Below are 24,071 nucleotides of genomic sequence, written 5' to 3'. Positions count from 1 at the left end.
CAGGTGGGTGTTATATCTCCCTCCTCCCCTCAGTTTAGAGTTGGGTGTAATATCCCCTCCTCCCCTCAGTTTAGAGGAGGGTGTAATATCTCCCTCCTAAGAGGTGGGTGCAATATCCCCCTCCTCCCCCTACTTTAGAGGAGGGTGTAATATCTCCCTCCTCTCCCTACTAAGAGGTGGGTGAAATATCCCCCTTCTACCCTTACTTTAGAGGTGGGTGTAATATCCCCCTTCTACCCTTACTTTAGAGGAGGGTGTACTATCTCCCTCCTCTCCCTACTAAGAGGTGGGTGCAATATCCCCCTTCTACCCTTACTTTAGAGGTGGGTGCAATATCCCCCTACTTTAGAGGTGGGTGTAATATCCCCCTTCTACCCTTACTTTAGAGGAGGGTGTAATATCTCCCTCCTCTCCCTACTAAGAGGTGGGTGCAATATCCCCCTACTTTAGAGGTGGGTGTAATATCCCCTCCTCCCCTTACTTTAGAGGTGGGTGCAATATCCCCCTTCTACCCTTACTTTAGAGGAGGGTGTAATATCTCCCTCCTCTCCCTACTAAGATACTAAGAAGTGGGTGCAATATCCCCCTACTTTAGAGGTGGGTGTAATATCCCCTCCTCCCCTTACTTTAGAGGTGGGTGCAATATCCCCCTTCTACCCTTACTTTAGAGGAGGGTGTAATATCTCCCTCCTCTCCCTACTAAGAGGTGGGTGCAATATCCCCTCCTCCCCTTACTTTAGAGGTGGGTTTAATATTCCCTCCTCCCCATACTTTAGAGGTGGGTTTAATGATTCCTTCACTTAGGAATGATGGTAAATAAAAACAAAGACACTGGTGACAATTCATGCAATTTATATTAGACATGGATGATCAAGTGACACATAAGATATTACAACAGAAGTATACACAGTTGGACCTTATTTACATATAAATAAAACATGTATAAAACAAAAGGCCAAAATGGCCTCCATATATCTGCAAATAACAATAAACTCGAAATACTTCAAACTAAATGTACAGAACACAAGAAGTGTTGTGATATTTAATTCCAAAACTTGCTGATTTGAAACTTAACACATGCAGAACAGAAGCAGTGCCAATATCAACATTGTACATATTACAATGCTTATGGTGATCAATTGATGTTTTTTACATAAAGAATGATGGAAGCAAATATCTCAGCTAACAATGATCCTGGCACATAAAACAAGGTAAGATCACCTCGTACAATTAAAGCATTTCAAATAAATCTTGGTATACATGTTACAGAATCTGTCTCCCATCAGCTGTCAAACTTGTCAAAGTAATAACAATGTTACAGATACTATACGTGGACTGCCTTGGCCTTAAATGATCAACACTGTGAGTTGAAAACGATCACCAGATCCTGATAAAGAAACTTGCATGCAGAAATTGAAATTGCACAATGACCCTTGATTATTTATCATTACAAAATTATTCTTTTCATTTAATAAATAATTTACCAGGAAAAAAAAAAGCCCCCAGACATAGTATTCACTTTACATTCCCTAGATATTTACCAGGAGAAAGCCCTCTGACACAATATTCACTTCGCATTTCCTACTTACTTTACCAGGAGAAAGCCCCCTGACATAGTATTCACTTCGCATTTCCTATGTACTTTACCAGGAAAAAGCCCCCAGACATAGTATTCACTTCACATTTCCTAGATACTTAGGAGTAAACTCTCTGACACAGTATTTACTTTACATTTTCTAGGCAATTTACCAGGAGAATTTATCATCAAGTTCAGTATTTGAAAAAAGCATTAATTTAAAGTTTGCTTTGAGAAATCAGAACTGATGCAGGACTAGAATGTGAAGTGATACATCAATCAACAGTACAGGCATCAAATGATCACTCATGTTTTTCTTTGACCCAAGAAAGTAGCAATGCATTTCCACAAAAGAGGGATTTTAGAGAATCAAAAATTGATTCCCTTTCACCTATGTATGCATTACTATGAAATGGTACAGAATCCTGATACTTCTACAAAAGAAGAAGGATCTTAGATAATTTTCTCTCTTTCCCTTTCTGGGCCCTAAATTTGGGCAATATCCAATCATTCCAACTAGAGAAGTAGTATCTTAAAGAACTTTCCAACTTTTGGGCTCAGCCTCTAGGGGCGGAGAACCAATATTTATACAAACTTGGTTCCCTTCCCACCAAAGATGCTTCTGATAAAATTTGGTCAAGATCTAGTCAGTCATTCAAGACTAGTCTTGATTTTTATTAAAAAAATTGACGGATGCCTAATGCTGGACGAAAGACGCTGTGCCGTGGCATAAGCTCAAATGTCCTCTGGACTAGGTGAGCTAAAAAGTATGAACTACAGGGAAACTGGTTACCAATAAAAACTTGCAGCATTGAAATAAGAAAATACATGAATCTTGGGATAAAATGTGAGCTTTCTTCATAAAATCACCTTTTGACTGATGCAGTAATATGTATACAGATAATGGCAGGAACACACTGATAGCTACAGACTTATCCAGGATCACTAGGACATCCACTTTTCTGTCTTAATTCTAAATGCCTAGATATAGGAGGAGTCATTGAGACGCAAAATCTGTAACCAACTGTTATCTAGGACCTGTTTACATCTCCATGTGCCCATTCAGTCAAAAGGTGTTTACATCCGGTCGGTTTCTGTGATTATTAGTTACACAATATTTCTATACGACAAAGGACAAGTACACATGAACACTATACTAATATTTTACACCCTCATCTGCTGCCTTTCATATTATTCAACACAATGAATATAATCAGTTGACATTTACAATTACTTGGAAAATATCTTCTCTTTCGAAAGATTCTCAAGAAAATGCAGTAAAAATGGCACAATAATACTTGGATAAAAATCTGTTCCAATTTCAATAATAACATCAGTATGGCATACATCACAACAGTTCTGTAATCTCCAACATCTCGAAAACAATTTATAAAAACAGAACTTTTTTTATTAATTACTTCAAAGTAATCTATTTTCTAAAAAGTCAGTATATGTAGTCTGTTTTGGAAACTGTTATCATCAAAACTTTAGTGGCAATCCAGAACTCCACAATACTTTGTTCTGAATAGCAATTTTCTGGTTGGTCGCTCTCTGGATTGTCTGTCTTCCCATTTTGATCTGAGAATCTCTAGTTTATGCCAATTCATACTCAGGTAACCTATGTGGTACTAAACCAATGTTTCCAAACAAAATGTGAATAAATTAAAAACTACTCCAAATATTTTCTTTTGACCTCATTTGAGTTTTACCGTTTATGATATATATAAATCAAATTTAGCGACTCAAGTACTTATATTTTCTGAGAAACTGGTATAGAAGCAATTTGTTTAAAACACTGGTGTAGATGCTGACAGGAAAAAATCACCTATTTCTTGTTTCCACTTCTTTGTCAAAACAAGACAATAACAACAAGGGGATGGGACTTATTTGCAGTGAAAACTGTAATGAATTGTTAAGCAGACTGATCTAGGACACCATGTATTCATAAGTGCTACCCTCGTTTGTCAATACAATCTTGTACTGATGAGGTGCTAAACTTATGCAATAGTCTGAAGATGAGGTATCGGAATTCAGTTATCATTTTATTAACTGTTTCATTTTTGTATTAACCTTGTAACCACAATACAGATTACTTGGAAAGTATATTTCAGCGTAAGATTTCTTATCTAGGCCCAGGAAAATCCCAAGTCTAATAGAAGACATCACACTGCACAGTTAGGGACCCAGGGTTCTAAAGACCAGCAAGAAATTCTGATATTTCCCCTCTCACTTTACACAGAAAAATATCACAAACTTCATCTTCAGCACTACAAATTTGAGCACATGTAAAGACATGAGTTTAAGTTCAGTTTTTCTTATTTTTGTGTGTTTTTTCAGCTAGACAAAACCTCAAATTTTCTTTGGAATTTTAAGAAGCTTACTATGATAAGGAATTACCTGGTATCCAACTAAGGGGTTAAGTGTGATACTTTATATTTATAACCAGTTGTTGGTAAAGGAACATTATGTTGTCAGGGTATATAGTTACAGACACAGATTAAAAATTACATAAAATTATACCACATCCACATATAAAATGTACATACATGCGGAGAACAATCCATTCCCTGTAGCTAGGGGTAGAACGCCATCCCATTACATATCAAATTACATAAGCAGAGAGACATTCACATAGAGAAGTAGAGAGTCAAACTTCGCCTGTTTTCTATATATTTCTGTATTTACTTGTATCGTTTCTATCATTAACTTTCTCTGAGTGTTAATCTGTCTTCTTAAAACCACCATTTATCCTGATCAGTAATTAAATTTTTTTCCATTCCGTTATTTCCCAGTTTTCATATTTAGGATTTCCTATCCCATTCTCTGAAAAACGAAACTAAGATCCATCCATAATTCATATTCAGCAATGTACTTGATAACATTTTACTTAAGAACTGGAAAAATTGAAAATTACTTTCAAGGCACATAACTTAATGTATGGTGCCATAAAGATAACTTTTTTATGCAGATCTTTGCTTAAACTGTAAACTATATTTCACCTACCCAACACTCACCAAACCTTACAACCTTTATGTGTATCTTCATTTCAGTGATCAACAAATGAATTATGTCCAAAATCATGACCAAATAAGTACACTGTAGATGGAACATAGATGTTTTTCTTAAAATTTGCCAAAATTACAAATGCAAAAGTCATCAAATTGGGCCGTTTTTGCAAAAGGTGGATGAATCGGTTTCGGCAGTATAGTATTCCACGATGAAAACAAAAACAAAAACTGTACTGTATGTTTGAAATGTTACGTGTAAAGCTTAAATTGCAGTTTTGGAATTTTCAGTCACAAATAAAACAATGATAATGCGTTCTATTTAACCCACACGGTATATCATAAAATTTCCAGGAATATGTGTATGCACTGGCATATTCTATGCAGAAATTCTGAAAACTTCATATTCATTCAGTCAGTTTCTGCAAGGAATGACTGGTGCCCTAATACTGCACATGCCAAATATTCCACAGTCAAGTCTCGGTTTTGATCTAAGCCTAGCATTTCTCTTACAAATTCAGCCGGTCCAACCATTTCAACCACTTAAGCAAAAAGCGACCTTGGTAAAAATAACAGCATTTACCTAAACAAATAAAACAAAGAGCAGAAAACGTAAGCAAAATGCCATTGCATTTTCACCGAAGATTTTTTACAGGTCTTAAACAGAATGACCTATACTAATATGAAACTTGGTAAACATGAATTAGATTATCTGTTGTCAACACTGTGTTGAAGTAGGCACCATTTTCAAATTCATGAAGTACACAAACTTGTACAACCATAATAAAAAAGTGTAACACTTTCCAATACACAATCTGTCCTGGGCAACTGGTAACACCATTAGTATGTATGATTTCCATCAAAACACCATCAATCCTGTTTTATTTCTCAAACGAAGTGCTACAAATTCCTGATTGTGAACTTCCCACCAAAGTGTCATACGTTGTTTAAACTTTCCATCGAAGTGTCATACATTGTTTAAACTTTCCATCAAAGTGTCATACATTGTTTCACACTTTCCATCAAAGTGTCATTCATTGTTTCACACTTTCCATCGAAGTGTCATACATTGTTTAAACTTTCCATCGAAGTGTCATACATTGTTTACACTTTCCATAAAAATGTCATTCATTGTTTCACACTTTCCATCGAAGTGTCATTCATTGTTTCACACTTTCCATTAAAGTGTCATACATTGTTTAAACTTTCAACCAAAGTGTTAACCATTGTTTTACACTTTCCATTAAAGTGCTTTAATTGTTTAAACTTTCCATCGAAGTGTCATACATTGTTTACACTTTCCATTAATGTGTCATACATTGTTTAAACTTTCAACCAAAGTGTCATACATTGTTTCACACTTTCCATTGAAGTGTCATACATTGTTTAAACTTTCCATCGAAGTGTCATACATTGTTTGAACTTTCCATCGAAGTGTCATACATTGTTTGAACTTTCCATCGAAGTGTCATACATTGTTTGAACTTTCCATCGAAGTGTCATACATTGTTTGAACTTTCCATCGAAGTGTCATACATTGTTTGAACTTTCCATCGAAGTGTCATACATTGTTTAAACTTGCCATCAAGTGTCTTACATTGTTTACACTTCCCATTAAAGTGTCATACATTGTTTAAACTTTCCATCAAAGTATCATTCATTGTTTAAACTTTCCATTGAAGCATATATTTGCCTTGTTTAATCTATCCACTTTCTATTCCTGTCAAACTTAACAATATTGTGTCAGTATTTCAGACTAAATGTCTTTCAAAAACATCATCAGACCTGATTCAAGTTTGAAGCTGCATCTTGAGTCCTGCACTGCACTGCATTATCACGAGTCCCAGTTGAATTTACAATGCATCATGAGTCCTGACTGATTTTATACTGCATTACAAATCCTGGGCTGAACTTACACTGCAGTTTGATAGTTCCTGGTGGATATACCTATATCCATCCTTGTCTTTATTTTCACAGCATATTACTTGACCCAACTGTTGTGTTAAGATGGAAAGGACAAGGACCCTCTGTCCACTGAAACATTAGAATGCGAAAAATCACATCAAATCAGTTTTATAAATATCAATTTTGAAAATAAAGGAAATCTGGAGCAATTTTTGAAGTTGCAAAATAAAACCTGAATTACAACTGCACCTGCGTAAAATCAAAATATGTGATGAGAATGAATTCAGAAAGTTTTTTTTTGGCAAGGTAAAAGACTGACCAACTAATTAGTTCATAATTGCATGGAAAACAAAACAAGTTTTGGGAGCTAATTGTTAATAGGCTAGATTCAAATAACATAATTCACATGGAAAATTACAATACTATCCCAAAGCCAAAAACAAAAAGTTCTGAACAAAATACTACTTCAACAAATAGACAATCATTATCTCTCTGAGTATTGTCTGATATTTCACTCTCTCATCTTGCAAACAGGACAATGAAGATCAGCTGATTCAGTACATCAAACTTAAGTAAATTGATATAAGGCTGATGGATGTTAACCAATGCTACTGGTACTTATGTAATTTCCTAAATAAAATATTGTCCCCGAGACATTAAGTAAAAAGTAACAATGGCTTTGGAACTCTGAGACACAAATCATTCTGTCATAAGTAACCATTGTGTAAAGTTTGATAAAAAATCTCCACAAGGTACAAAGTTTAATAGCAAAATTTCCATCTATACCTCAAGATCAAATTATAAGAGGCCTTCTGAGAGAGATTAAAGATAAGTCATTAAGACCAGAACCATACCTGTATTAAGCCATGTTCTGAGAGTTGTGATGACTGAAAATGATCCTTTAACAGGGACTGTGAAAAGCTAGTGTGCATTTTAAAACCTTCAGCCTCATTGACTTTATCACCACAGAGACGGTACAAATCTGTAACAAAACAATGATCATGTGGATAATGTATGAAAATTTCATACTTAAGGTAGTGGAAGATTTTTCTGTCTCATCCGATCTGTCTGGTACCTTAACATAACAGCTAATGTCAAGTGATGTCATATCTTATTTTCTTTTAGACATTTAACAGAAAAAAGAGCTTATCAAGTAAAATGTAATGATAAAGAAAAGGGTAAAGAAAGTTTTATGCAATTTGATACAATTAGGTACAAGAAATAAGACTTGGTTACAGAATGTCAGCTTTAGTTGAGATAAATCAAACTTGACAACATCCAGGTAGGTAACATATTCCATTAATTCTACATATGTCTAGAGTGGAACATCTATTTACATTAACACAATCTTTTTTATCATATAACAGACCTGTTGTGACATTATCATGGAATAGCACTATTGTGATGTCATAAATATGATGCCATATGAGTGTCTCAGTATTAAAAACTTACTGGCCGCACCGAAATAAACACTTAAAATTAATTGACAAGTTTTCACTTATTTCACAGAAATAAAGAGTTATGTGATAAGAGAATCCCTGTAATATAGAATTTGTTAGCTTGACAGTCTATCCCAAATTCAAATCCTTTCGCAATTATATGCACAGAAATAAATCAATTCTCTGATAAGTCATCATTTGTGAATTTATGTCATTTCTCATGAAATCATGTATTCGCAAATATGTCTGAAAAGGTAAATTGGTGAAATAAGGTACTTGCAAAATCTAGGTGATTTACAGTAGTTGCCACTAAGTTTCTATACATTTTGTCAATTATTAAATAAGCGGATGAATAAGCAGGATAACAGTGTAATAGATCATGGACAACATCTGACAAGGGACAGATACCAACAAAATCGCTATATGAACAAGGAATCCTAATTAAATAGTGTCATCAACCTAACTAGGTTGTACTGGTTCTTTGACAGTAAATCTTAGACCCAAAAGTCATAATATACAAAAATGTGAAATCAGCAAGTGATATTGAAGTTTCCTTCAGTAATTTCTGATAGACTTTTATCAGTCCAATTAAAAGAGCTGATTGTCAGCCAGCTTGTTTCCAATCAGTCTCAAAATTCTAAATTTAAGATATACAACTGTGGAACATAAAGTGATATTTGAGAAAGATCTTAATGTTAGTTTTTTTGAGAAATAGATTAGAAATTGAGTTTTTATGACCCATGAGCAACCTACCTTTCAGGAGGGAGGAGGCCCAGAGTTGTACGTGAACATCAGGGATCTTTCCTGCAAGTTGCATGGCTGGTGTGACCATATTTAGAGCTTCCTACAGAAAAACATTTAAAATTCAGTTAAGTGATAAAAAGAAAAAAGTTACCTACATACATTTTTATCTTATTTCCTCCACATAACACACCATCAGCTAGTTTAGCAAATATACTTTTTGAAGGTTTCTTGGCCAAAGGATCACTTACGCTAGAGTAATAGACATCCCCTGTATATAATGAAACATAAGGTTTCCACAGCCTTATGATGTTCAAGACAATATATCAAGCTTACATCATATTATAACTAGTATTGAAGTAGTAACATCCACTGTATTTGACCGAGGGCACTTTCGCATAAGCAGTTCAGATAGTTGGACTGGTTGAACTGCAAGAACTGCAGAATATTGGCACATGCAGTTTAAGAGGTCCAGCCATACCTGTCCAAAACTAATATGTTGAATATCATTAGTTTTCAGAAGTTTAGCATAAAAAGTAGGATTGGCACACTCACATATTTCCAGATACATTGTGCTATAATGTATGAGAGATATAGATGGTATTTTAATTTTAGCTAATTGTTTTATGCTTGACAGGAAATTCTGCGAAACTGTGCAATTTGAGCTTTACTATATTGGGTCCAACATCCGGTACAAGTGAGTTCATGTACACTGGAATAATTCCAGACCACCTGAACTGTTTCAACTGGGTTACATGAATGTAGCCTGCAGCCTCTCTGCCCAAGGGAGAAAACTCCATTTGTTAAAAGCAATTTATCATTTTTTTTTCTAGACTAAATATGTAAGATTTTAAAGGATTCACTTTCATTCTCCATCCTGGCGCATCTGCCCCATTGCAGACAGAATGAAGCGAAGTCTACTTTCATACAGTGATTCCCTTTGGACTAATAATAGCCAGATAGATACAGATCTCTTCAGCTGTTCTAGTAGAATCATCAAATAATCAGTTTGATAACAGTGTGCTATTTGGTAAGATCACTTGGCCCATTAATTAGTAGCCATGTCAGCTAACAAGAACAATTTACAGATAACAAAGAAAAAGATTCAATTTTCAACTTGACAACTTCTATCATGTTTGATGATCTAATGTAAACATATTGTTTCCATAAACATTATTGCTACCTAGAGACAGGAAAGTAAATGCTAAGTATTGTCGCTTAGAGACTGAACAGTGAATGCTAATTATTGTTGCCTAGAGACTGAACAGTGAACACTAAGTATTGTTGCCTAGAGACTGAACAGTGAATACTAAGTATTGTTGCCTTGAGACTGAACAGTGAACACTTAAGTATTGTTGCCTAGAGACTGAACAGTGAATACTAAGTATTGTTGCCTAGAGACTGAACAGTGAATGCTAAGTATTGTTGCCTAGAGACTGAACAGTGAATACTAAGTATTGTTGCCTAGAGACTGGACAGTGAACACTAAGTATTGTTGCCCAGAGACTGGACAGTTGATACTAACAGTATTGTTGCCTAGAGACAGAAATATATGTCCGAGCAGCACCAGAGAGCACGATGTCAGTCGATTCAGGTCCTCTGCATTTGCCATTTTAAGAGTTTCTCTGAGGTAGCGCCTATAAAAGAAGTTGAAAGATTTCATTAAAGGTAAGCTTTTGACAATTGCAATTGGTTTCTATGCTTTGCACCAACTTTAAACTTCCCATTTCAATAGGAACAGGACAAAATATCAAATCTTCAATCTATGGACCAAAACTGAATAAAAAGACCCAGTTTTGATAAATACTAAGGCATATGATACAATATCAATATATATGTCTTCTTTGTCCAAATAAAACACGATATCAATAGCATACTCACTTGGCCTCACTGTACCGTGCCTGGAAGAAAGCCTGGAGGCCACGTACATAAAAGGAGGATGCCTTCAGACTGTGGGAGCTGTTAAAGAGCATAATGATATCACAATAACTTTTTTAAAAATATCTAATAATTATTTTGTTTTATTCAAGTGTCACATATTGATCTACATAAGATATATATCTCATTGTCCAACAGGGCTTCAAGAAGTAATGACTTTTCCTTATTAATTACAGACTATTTACATAGTACATATAAGCTTATTAATCTTGTCGTTAAAATATGAAATTTTCATTTCGATGTGTGTCATTGTGGGAGGCCATAATATGTTTGTGTAAGTTTATGATGGGAAGACACTTTGGGATATATACATCTCTATTGTCTTTTTATTTATTTGATAATTTCGTCTCAATGACTTAAAAATCACAGTGACCTATTAATTCTTAATGAATTTGAAAATTGCTATAAGACATGTAAATTAGCATTAATATGTGAAATTGATTCAGAACAGGACTGGACGGGACAGATGAACACTAGATACCCACCCATAAAATGGCAGTAATATACCAGCCTTAATACATGCTGAAGGTAGTATTACCACAATGGCTTTATACCTCTTTAAGCAGTCAAATGAATTCTTTTAGTTCTCAAACAAAATTTCAAAATAACTTTAAGACTTCAAATTGTTGTGGCAGAGCCATTTGTTTTACAAAAACATTCTTATATCATAGTAACCATTTTCTTCCTCTGTTATTTAAACTACGTAATGTTATTCCTACTATGAATCAGAATTTCTGATATGTAACCCTGCTAAGATACTAGTCGTTATATAATGCTCAGCTAGAGAGAACTCCTCTTTAGCTTGACCGTTTAAGTGTCACATAAGTAAACCAGAGGTCTTGTGGATGCAGGTAATAAATAATGACATCTGTTACAAGATGTTTTGTGTAAATCTACTTTAACTTACTGAGTTGACAATTTCTCAGGTTCAAGTTTTTCAAGAATGCTGACAAGTTCCCCCTGTCGGTTGGTTCTCAGGTATACTATTGCTAAATTGAGGTGAACAAAAGATTCCAACTCCATTGCTTTGGAAAACTGAAAAATAAAGACAGTGATAGGTTAACATTTCTACTGATAAACATTTCTACTGACTGGTAAACATTTCTACTGACAGGTAAACATTTCTACTGATAGGTAAACCTTTCTACTGACATGTAAACATTTCTACTGACAGGTAAACAGGTAAACATTTCTACTGACAGGTTAACATTTCTACTGACAGGTAAACATTTCTACTGACAGGTAAACATTTCTACTAATAGGTAAACATTTCTACTGATAGGTAAACATTTCTACTGACAAGTAAACATTTCTACTGATAGGTAAATGTTTCTACTGACAGGTAAACATTTCTACTGATAGGTAAATGTTTCTACTGACAGGTAAACATTTCTACTGACAGGTTAACATTTCTACTGATAGGTAAACATTTCTACTGACAGGTAAACATTTCTACAGATAAATAAACATTTCTACTGACAGGTAAACATTTCTACTGATAGGTAAATGTTTCTACTGACAGGTAAATGTTTCTACTGACAGGTAAACGCTTCTACTGACGGGTAAACATTTCTACTGACAGTTCTACTGACAGTTAAACATTTCTACTGACAGGTAAATGTTTCTACTGACGGGTAAACATTTCTACTGATAAACATTTCTACTGACGGGTAAACATTTCTACTGATAAACATTTCTACTGACGGGTAAACATTTCTACTGACAGTTAAGATTTCTACTGACAGGTAAACATTTCTACTGACAAGTAAACATTTCTACTGATAGGTAAACATTTCTACTGATAGGTAAAGATTTCTACTGATAGGTAAACATTTCTACTGATAGGTAAACAGGTAAACATTTCTACTGATAGGTAAACATTTCTACTGACAGGTAAACATTTCTACTGATAGGTAAACATTTCTACTGACAGGTAAACATTTCTACTGACAGGTAAACATTTCTACTGACAGGTAAACATTTCTACTGATAGGTAAACATTTCTACTGATAGGTAAACATTTCTACTGATAGGTAAATGTTTCTACTGACAGGTAAACATTTCTACTGATAGGTAAACATTTCTACTGACAGGTAAACATTTCTACTGATAGGTAAACATTTCTACTGACAGGTAAACATTTCTACTGACAGTTAAACATTTCTACTGACAAGTAAACATTTCTACTGACGGGTAAACATTTCTACTGATAGGTAAACATTTCTACTGACAGCTAAACATTTCTACTGATAGGTAAACATTTCTACTGACAAGTAAACATTTCTACTGATAGGTAAACATTTCTACTGACAGGTAAACATTTCTACTGATGGGTAAACATTTCTACTGACAAGTAAACATTTCTACTGATGGGTAAACATTTCTACTGATAGGTAAACATTTCTACTGACAGGTAAACATTTCTACTGATAGGTAAACATTTCTACTGATAGGTAAACATTTCTACTGATAGGTAAATGTTTCTACTGACAGGTAAACATTTCTACTGATAGGTAAACATTTCTACTGACAGTTAAACATTTCTACTGACAAGTAAACATTTCTACTGACGGGTAAACATTTCTACTGATGGGTAAACATTTCTACTGATAGGTAAACATTTCTACTGACAGTTAAACATTTCTACTGACAAGTAAACATTTCTACTGATGGGTAAACATTTCTACTGATAGGTAAAGATTTCTACTGATAGGTAAACATTTCTACTGATAGGTAAATGTTTCTACTGACAGGTAAACATTTCTACTGATAGGTAAAGATTTCTACTGATAGGTAAACATTTCTACTGATAGGTAAATGTTTCTAATATCAATAAAACATTATACAAGAATGATTGATATTTTTTACAGACAGAAACACATACATCAACAATTAAGTTAAGTTAGTATTTTTTTCATTATTTTTACACACTGTAGTACAATGGCATTAAATCCTGATCATTCATAAATAAAATAATACTAACATGAGTACAGGAAGCATGTCAGCAAAGTTAAGTGATCTGACAAAACAACATTTAGTGTTGATTTCTCATTTCATCAGTGACCATTTAAAGATGACATAAAACTTCAAGATGGGCAAACTTTTGAGTTTGGCATCTTTAATTTTCATAACTGGAAGTAAATATCAATAGCTATGACTATGATCATCTCTGATCAATATAACTCACCTTAATGGCAGTTTTGAACTGTGCCTCTGCAGCTTCCATACAGTTCATGGACATAGCATATAATCCCTGCAAAACCAAGTACAATACCTTCACATAAATCTACATCATGCTACTATAAACATATATTTAAGTACTAATTTCATTTCAGCACCATTCATGCCAAAGATATTACACTAAAATATTATTGTACTGTTCACAGTTCCTGTATGTCATTAATATACCAATTATTGTGAATGCACTAATTCATTGTTAAGTTTATTTGTTAAAAATTGATATCTGGCAAAAATCTGACAGACTAAAATAAGTATATTTACTGTAGTATTTTCACTATTTTTGTCCTGCAGTAAATTTCAACATAAAAGCAACTTGTTAACATATAAATGCTCCTACAGCGATATCTACACAGCATTATAAAGCTGAAATTTTCATGAAGTGAGCCTCTTTATCTATTAGGTAAAAGATGGATTTCAATCAACAACAAAAGGCAGAGAATAACAGACGTGAGTCTTAAGTGATATAATGTCATTAAGTGTTACAGTCAGTCATGGTTCACATAGACTTTCTAGATATCACTCTATTCAATCCTTCACACCCATGACTGCTACAAAATACAAATTAACTTTCCCCTTCTCCTATCCCTAGAACGATTGTACACCGGTATTTCGTGCTATGAGCTACAGTACAATCCACAACCCTCATGGATTAAAGACATATACCCCATATGTAGCCCTCACATAAAACTGATAGCAAAATATTTATCTTTTATTTTTACCAATACCCATCCTAAAAAAAAATAAAATAAAAACTGAACAAAGAAAAATGTGCTCTTTTAATCCTTTGCACACTTATACACACATCCAACCTTCCCTAATCCCCTACCCATGTAAGGATCAGTCAGTGTTGAAGTGGGTTAAAAGTGAAGAATTCAAGCCTTTTCAGGAACTGTGATCAAGATCTTTTTTAAATGTTTTTGTTTCTAAAGAAGGTTACAACTATAAATTTTAAATAATTTTAGGTTTGAGGTAATAATCAAAATTACTTTATGGATATTTCATGAAAACATATCAAAGGCATAAATCTGAAAAAATTCCAAATTTTTTTCTAGACAAGATCTGAAATTGGCAGGCTTTTCATATCGATATAAACCATGTCAGTTAACAACACTGCCAGTTATACTGTAAATAACAACAACATACAAGTTACTTTATAAATCTTGACCATGTCAATATTTGTTACGTTGAAATGACATCACTCGTACTTTTAAACAGGAAAAAAAGGTACTCACGGTACAGTTGACTTACCAACAGTGTATGGATCTGTGCAGAGTGAGTGCTAAAAAGTCGTGGCTGCTGCTGACACACATGACATGCTTGAAAAATCTGCGGAAAAATAAACATAATAGCCTTATTAGTATTGTTTTTACTTATAAGACATGTGGAGCTTCATCCTTTATCGCAGCCTCATTTTTTGTTATATTTATCAGTTGACAAATTTAATTAGCAATTTAGTTTCCTTTGGAATTATGATATAAGAGTCATTGACTAATCAGAGACAGTCGTGTATAAAAGAAATCCACAGGTCTCTGCGAGTTCTGAAGTCAAGACATGAGCTAACTTGTAGATCTTCTGTTTCTACTCACCTCTTGAATAGCCATGGTTTTATTGCCCATTATAAGTCGACACATTATTATGTGCTCCAACAACATGAGCTGAAACTGTGACAACAGTGGATGGGCATCTAACACTGTAAAATAAGTAAATCAGTTTACAACATAAAACATCAACGTGACAATTTACCAACTAATCACTGACCACTGTTGAGAGTGTTTTATTTTTACAAATAAAATCTCTGAACCTATATGACATCACGGATGACTGTCAGGTATATTCCTCCTTCTAATTTGAAGAGAGCATTAATGGCAGAGATTATCTAAGTGTACTGTTTTGACAAATCTTACAAAAACATGCCCCATCATCTAATTCAGCAGTTAATGATGTTTACTCAATTCTAGAATTAGTGCATCTCCTCATCTGGTTTTTAATAATTCAACAAATTAAGTTTTTCCTCAGTCACCTCAAAGGTTTAAACAATTTAGGCCCTTAGCATCATTGACGAGTCCTTGAAGGACGTAACAGTTGTATGATGTAGCATCACTGACAAGTTCTTGATGGACGTAACAGCTGTGTGATGTAGCATCACTGATGAGTCCTTGAAGGACATAACAGCTGCATGATGTACCATCACTGACGAGTCCTTGAAGAATGTAACAACTGTGGACTGCAGTTTAATGCATTATTTGGTTTTATTAGTATCTAATTGTAAATTTGTACTGAAAAGTGTTATTCACTTGTGTGTCTCTTACTTTTTAATTTTTCTATTTGCATAAGAGCTTTGTCTGTGTATTTTTGTGCCTTGTCCATGTATCCTGCCTGCATTGAGTGCATTACTGTTACCTGTAAAGGAAACCAATCAAATCAAAAGTGTTTAACAAGAAGATATTCATTATACATTAATCAAGTAAACACTTCACTTTCTGAATAAAGCATTCTTGGAAATTTCTGTTTGATGCACCCAATATAACCATTACAAAAATTACATGACACTAATTAAATCATCTATTTAGAGGATGTTGACCTTGAATTTTGTAATTAAAAATCTACGTCCAGCAAGAACATTCAAAACAAATCTCTACGGGAAAATTTGAATTAATTGACCAAAGGGAACATAACTAATGCATGAAAACATTTGACAATGAAACACAACTGATGAACAACTAAGACAGCTATACAGGTAACGCAAAATTCACAAGGATCAAAACGTTCTTTACAACATAGTTGTTCTGAGGTCTCAGCTGCTGTAGTTATCTACTTTAAGTTACATATGTTATAGGTAATGAAAACGAATAGCACTTACCAAGTATACCAGTACACACATATGTTCAATAGGAAGCCAGTGAAACATGTCTACAGGATTACTGGAGGTCGGTTCTGTGAACAAGAACATTGAACACTTAAAATATGATACAGAGTTAATATGGCAGAGATGTATTTTATTTGCCTCTTCCACAGGGATTCTGTCCGGTTCCATATGTCAACTGTCTATAAATACATTTTTGTAATGCTAGTACTTTAGTACTCTTTAATTTTCAAGTTTTCACATCAAAACTTCAACAATCTGAAATAAAACTATGAATAAGGGAAAACCTCACTAGATGGAAAAGTGGTGTAACCAGAAAATTATCATGACAAAACCATCACTTTAAACCAACCAAAGATTTACAGTGTACTACTTTGATCATTATAATAGAGACCAAACTTTTTCTAGTACATCATCCAACCATCCAAGAGATACAAGGACTCCTACCTTCATCTGTGTGTAACTGAGTTATTGTCTGTATGATTTGCTGGAGATTTTTTAAGGCTGGTTTCACACTCTTCACCTGAAATAAGCACCAATAATACTGCACATGTGAAGATTTACACTACTGATAGAACCAGTCACAAAATAGATCTGGTATATACACCTGTTGGGAAGATTAATTTTATTATATCTGCTTAACTCAAATAAATATATTTTATTCTGACCAGTATAGTATGGTATCATTATCTATTGTAAGAGCAAGGAATTTATTTTATTTTATTTTCGGTCTTGAAGACTAGAGAATTAAACTCAGCAGATGAAAGAATACCCTATAACACGAGCTGAACAAAATAAAATATGGTAGAAACAGGTACATAATACATCAAAGACTGGAAGTCAAAATTGATGGCTGAAACTGTTCAGTCAGACTGTTGTAAAGGATGTAATGTGATTTAATCATAGAGATGCCTAAAACTTTCAGAAATAAGAGTGTAGCTTTATCATATATGTTGCTAGGACCAAGATAGAATGAACAAAGTTCTTATGATTACATGAACAAGTAAGCTTTGTTAAAGTTTACCTGGCCAGCCATGAGATAATGACACACTTGCAGGACGAGGAAAAACACCTTTAACGACTCTTTCTGAACAGGTGGACCATTGTATGTTTCTATCATCTGACCAGCAGTACTCAGCGTGCCATGGACATCTGTTGTCTTCTTGTCTATCAGGTACAGCTACAGGTAATTCATAGATAATTAGGTACACACAGGTAAATCATTGATGGTAAGATATAGTTACAGGTAAATTAACAGATAATTAGGTACATACAGGTAAATCCTTGAGGGTTAAGATATATGGACAGGCAATTAGCAGATAATCAGGTAAATACAGGTAAATCATTGATGGTAAGATATAGTTACAGGTAAATTCACATATAATCAGGTAGATACAGGTAAATCATTGATGGCTAGATATATGGACAGGTAATTAGCAGATAATCAGGTAAATACAGGTATATCATTGATGGTAAGATATAGTCACATCATAGAGACATCCATATATATATGACAATGACACATTAAAAATAAACCATCTGCAATTCCTCAATTACAAGACAATTAAATCTGAATTTTCTGACATAATAAATGAGTTTTAATCTGGAACTTACCATGCCTTTGCTGAGAACAAATAGGAGCTTGGTATACTCTGAGTGAGCTGTGTCTGAGAACTCGGCACCCGCTGATAGTAACTGACATGCTGTGACAAAATCTTTTTCTATTGAATGGATTTGCTGAAAATAACATATATGTCCAGTGAGGTCTACAAACAACACCTGCAACCAATCTATCCAATATTTTTGGCATGTCTATGGATACTTATGTTTTCAGGTCTAATGATATGTGATTTCAACTAATACTGTGAAAGTACTATAGTTATCCTAACACTCTCGAGTATATCATAATAATAATAAGCCATACATAAGGAATGTATCACAGATAAATTATTATAAGGCGAGTAGTAACTTATTCTGAAAATGGTATTTAGTAACATATTCAATTAAGAAATTATCAGGTTCTATAATCAATATCACCAACATGTTAAAGACTTTAATGTCTGCACTGACTGTATGCTGATTACTTACTGCAAGCTGAAATAGAAGTCTACAGTGCCAATATGGTGCCTGCTGGGATATTTCTACAGCTTTTACCAAGATCTGTCTCGCATGCTGAAGTTGATTCTGAAGAAATAAATAGATTTTATTTAAACACTTGAAGTACTACAAATGTTGAATCATTCATGTAAAGCTCAGTCACTATGATACAAATGTAACAGCTTGTGTCTATTCAGTATTAGATACTGGGCACCCTAACAAATAGATACTGGACACCCTAACAAATAGATACTGGGCACCCTAACAAATAGATACTGGGCACCCTAACAAATATCATTTTAGTGTATAGCTATTAGGGAAAGTAGATGAAGTAACTAACAAGAAACTTGAGATATACACAAAAACACTGGCAAATTATCGAAAAACTCAATCATAATAATTATACACATTTAGTGCAAAAATGTATGCAAATCTAAAGCAACATTGCTAATTTTTCAGGCATTCATGATGTCATAAATGACAAGTCTGGTATCATAGATGATATTAAGAGCAACACCGGTAATACCTGTATCACAAATTAGAGACCTGACAGATAAATGAGCATCCAAGCACAAATACCAATAAATAACAGTCAGACACTAAAACAAGTATTGAAAATTATGAAATATGTAGTGCATTAATCATACCTGATCCTGAAACATCTGTGCTAACACACAAGCAGCTTCAAATTTGACATCATCACTTGCTGGCATCTTTTTATTATGTTAAGGAATCAATTTATAGTAACACTTTTCATAAAAACATACTAACAATTTTCTATAGATTAATCATTTAACTACAAATCATGTAAGTCAGATGGAGTTATTTCCCTTCCACTGTCAACATAGTGTCCATTTTCAGGTGCTTTCATTGGATCAGCATGAACCTCTATGTTTTACATGTATCATTCAAAAGTGTTGAAACTATGCACATTACTGTCTAAATTTTACCTCTCAGCTGAACTACAAGAATCAAAGAAATCAAGTTTTTCTAAAAAAAAAAAAAAGACAGATTAAATTGATGTGTTGGGTTTGGATTTGTGGTTTTCTGAACTACATGTATATGATCAAGCAGAATTCTTCAAAAAGGAGACCGCTATATCTTGTTTGACAGAGAGCTGGATTTTTAATCCTCAGGTGAAGCTCCACAGTGTGTGGTGTAACAAAGAATCCCTACATGAGGAGGCTTTTTTTCTCTCTCGTGTAACTAAGTAGTGGACTGTCAAATACAGTCTTGGTTGTATCCTTGGGCAAGAAAATTTACCCCATTTACTCTGGATGGCATGAAAATAGTCTCCTGTAACTTATTGTTCAGTGAGGTAGCCACCAGGTAGAACAAAGAGACAATGTCTCAAAATGACCCTGTGTTGACAGAGTGATAAACCCATGGCCAGCAAACAAACAAAATAGAAATTTACAGCACAATCATTACTATACAATAGAGACAAATACAATGCAGAAAGGGAGACTTCAGATGAGAGAGGCAAATTTTATAAGATGTGTTTTGGTACTGTAACCTTGGAGCCCATGTAGGGATCCGGGAATGGTACTTAGCCATGCCCCACCAGCATCACTGTAACCCCTGGAAACTCAAGGACAAGCTAGTTCCTGGTGGGGGAGTATGTAACCCTGGTAAAATACTAACTACAATATACCACTCGGCTAGAGAGAACTTCTCTTTAGCTCGATTGGTTGAGCATCAGACTAGTAAGCAAGGGGTCACAGGTTCAATTCCTAGCTGAGGCATTGAAATAAGTAATGACTTCTGTTACAGTACCATCAAATAAACATATATGTGTTATATAAATAAATACTCATGATCGACAATATATATTTCCATGGGTTCTTTTCAACATTATTGCTGAAATTAATGGGGCCCAATCTGTAAAATGTAAGTATGTTCAGAAATTCTATGAGTACCATCAACATTCTATGTGTACAGACCAAGGAACTGGCACACAGATTTATCACTGAATACTTCATGAATGCATATGAATGTCACAATGATACATGATTAAAAGTGCTCGTGTGAGTGTAGGTTAGTACACAAATTAATATCTGACCTGGACAACAACTGCTATCAGGTGACAATTTGGGAATCAACATGGCCTTTGTAATAATTGTATAGGTAAGCAAATTTAGTGCGCACACACCATTGTGACATTGTCATATGGTATCTAAATTACTCAATTATTTCTAGAATGTCAGAATTTTTCTGATTTGTCTACAAATAAAATTATAATATCCTTCGTTCAAACAATGGTAAATATCAACAAAGTCTCCATACAAAAATATCTATGTTCAGAAACTGTTAAATTCTTTTTAGGTTTTGCCTTTTTAATACCCATGTATGTATATGTGTACAATTAATTGTACAAGGGTTTACAATGACCATATACTAGAGAACTGAGACAAGTGTTGGAAATTGATTTTCTTTTTCCTTAATGTTAACCTTATACAATAGGATAGGAACATTTTGATCAATTATCAATCCCTTTTCCATATTAGTCATATTGTAAGGGTTTCACATTAAAAAATGATTCTCCACTTGATGTGAGAAACTATTTCTATATAACATATATTCTCAACTTTGAGTTTAACCAAAGTCCATGCATCAGTTCATACGGATTACAAATATCAATAAAAAAATCACACAATTTCAACCAATTAATCTTTCATTTTTCTGAAATATTATGAATAACTTAATTGGAATCTGTTGAGTATGTTCAGGTTATCATTAACTGACTGCAATAAAAAATTGAATAAGACTGTTTCACTAAGTCAATTGGCAGGATGTAAGACAGGGAAGATGTTGACAGGTTTGATCCCCACATGCTTTTATACCAGAAAATGGACACTAAATTAGTTGTTGAGCTGTACAGAATGTTGACATGGGCATGTTGTAGCAATCAACAAAAACGAGAATCCTTATCATATATGTATCAATGATCAATTGATTAAAAAGTACACGACCGAGCCATATACTGGATCAACCAGAAATAACGTTAGGTTATTTCCCCTTGACCAAATGTCTTCAAAACAAAACAAAATATCTCTCCCATTTTCGCTTAATTCACGGTCGTTCCTCGGATTTCTCTCTGCGATCGTTTAGCTATAGGTGTACGAGTTTTGCTCCTCTCCGGTTGCCGTGCCTTTGTGTTAGATCGGGTCAGCTGCTGACAATCAAGATAAATCCAGTTTCATTGTTGTATTGAACTCAAGTCACAAAAGGATACAGAAACTGACAGTGCCCACTGCAAGTAGAAACAGACAAGTAAGGAGAAATCATCCAATACCAAACGATGCAACGATAACGATCGATGAAATAGAAACTGATACAATTGTTATACAACTCTGTGCTACTTACTGCTTGTTCTAAATGCGTCCTGGCCAAGTCGGTGTTTTTTGTATGGGCTAACAGAATATTACCCAATTGCAGGTGAGTTCTGGCTTCGATTTTGGGTGGCGGTTTGAAGTTGAACATGGACTGAAGGCAGTGTATACATAGTCTGATATTTGGAGGATTTGAAGTCCTAAACGTCTCTGCTAATCCTAGTAATGAAGCATACCAAGGATCAAACACTGTCGATCCGGTCGCCATTTTGATCAGTTCCCGCTGCCAATCCGCGAAGACGGTCATACCGCACAAAATGTTTACCTTTCGTTAAAAATTTGCTGATGAACCATGTTTTGATAAAAAGAAATACTATTTTAGTGATTTTATTTTTTTTGATGAAGTCACTCTCAAAGTATTTGATTACTCGGGTTCACAAAAAATATCTGAAGCTGTTAACCCTGTGTATAAGTACGCAATCGTTTTTATAATGTCATACGAGGATGGTGTTAGAGACGTAAACCTTTCCTTACAACGGGCACCTGCTAAGTCTTAATGTAGACGCTTTTATTTAGTAGCCTTCCGTCCTGAACTTCATATTTAGTACAGAGAAATCTTGATAGTATCTACTTTTAAAATCACCTTGTACATTATAATATTTCTTTTTCCAATTGGGATTTATTCTAACCTAGGTCACCTCCCTATCCAGATTTTGACAGTCCTGTTGATCACTACACGCATCGTAGGTTTCAAAATTCAGTAAGGCATCACGGACTTGCAAATTAATTCAATACTTGGTACCTCAATATCTTATTCTAAATTTTATCAAAAGATACTATTCACATATGTGTCTTTCGTACAGTCTTCGAGTTTGCAAGTGGTAGAAAACAAAAGCATGGAGCTAGTGCACCTACGCCTCTAGATTTTGACATTTCTGTCGATCACTTTGGACTTTCCTCATTTACCTTCTAGATTTAACAAATCAAATTTCAGCTCTTATCATCAGTGTTTAAAATATGTCATAATATATTTCTATGCCTCCGCTAGGATTCGAACTAAGGACCTATGGATTACTAGTCTGACGCTCAATTGAACCATCCAAAGACAAGTTCTTTGTAGTTGAATGGTAAAAACCTAATGACGGTTATATTGCATTCTAATTATTTTGCACGACTGTATAGAATCCTAACACTTGTATTTAAAGGTGCTATTCATTTAGGTCTTTTGTACACATGAACGTTCCTACATCGATAGTACCACAGAGGGATTTTTATCGTGCGAGGTGGGCATTCTAACACGGGGAGGCATTTTAAGTCCCATCCTGGAGTAGTGGTTAGTATAGTGCTTGTGTTATTATTTCCTTTTTGGTGTTCATACATAGGTCATCACTCCATAAATTTCTGTTGCTCTGTGAATGGTTAAAAATAACAGTCCTTTTTTTCAATAAAACCACACTGCACGACTTCCGATGATGAATCATTTGAAAGTGTAATGGGAGGATGTTTTCGTTAATTAAGACAAATTTAGGTATGACAGATGGAGTAAAAAAAGGAAGGCAACCTCTAGTGCCGTTGAGAAGAGGGAAAGGATGGGTCTCCCTGATTCAGCGCCTAGTCGTTTCTAGTAATACATGTAGAATAAAAGCGAGAGTTTGGTGGATACAGATGTGACATATGATACAGGGCGCGGGGATTCGATGTGACACATGTTAGATAGGACGGGAGATGAATGGGACACTCGTTATAGGACAGGAGGTGAATATGACACACGTTATAGGACGGGAGGTGGATGTGACACACGTTATAGAACAGGAGGTGGATGTGACCATGTTATAGGACTGGAGGTGTATGTGACAAATGTTATAGGACTGGAAGTGGATGTGACACATGTTATAGAACAAGAGGTGGATGTGACACACGTTATAGGACGGAAGG

The 24,071-nt window shown here is 34.5% G+C and overlaps 1 protein-coding gene across 1 annotated transcript; it reads right to left on the bottom strand.

Annotated features, from left to right (window-relative positions):
• Positions 1 to 870: 870 nt before the first annotated feature.
• LOC132553618 (MAU2 chromatid cohesion factor homolog) lies at positions 871 to 22,404 on the bottom strand. The gene is made up of 18 exons (XM_060217879.1): positions 22,171 to 22,404; positions 22,040 to 22,057; positions 19,452 to 19,517; positions 18,796 to 18,891; positions 18,322 to 18,444; positions 17,732 to 17,887; positions 17,155 to 17,230; positions 16,705 to 16,778; positions 16,154 to 16,244; positions 15,431 to 15,534; positions 15,093 to 15,170; positions 13,792 to 13,857; positions 11,512 to 11,639; positions 10,548 to 10,625; positions 10,192 to 10,303; positions 8,679 to 8,769; positions 7,341 to 7,468; positions 871 to 6,615 (listed from the first exon to the last, which is right to left on the bottom strand). Exons 1-18 carry the CDS (start codon positions 22,402 to 22,404, stop codon positions 6,553 to 6,555), a joined length of 1,782 nt encoding a protein of 593 aa, XP_060073862.1. The 3' UTR covers positions 871 to 6,552.
• Positions 22,405 to 24,071: the final 1,667 nt, after the last annotated feature.

This window comes from Ylistrum balloti, unplaced genomic scaffold (genome assembly GCF_031769215.1).
Source record: "Ylistrum balloti isolate Yb309-2 unplaced genomic scaffold, AGI_CSIRO_Ybal_v1 Utg369640, whole genome shotgun sequence".
NCBI classification, from domain to species: domain Eukaryota; kingdom Metazoa; phylum Mollusca; class Bivalvia; order Pectinida; family Pectinidae; genus Ylistrum; species Ylistrum balloti.
Note: the sequence above shows the minus strand (reverse complement) of the source record. Positions and strands in the feature narration are given on the sequence as shown.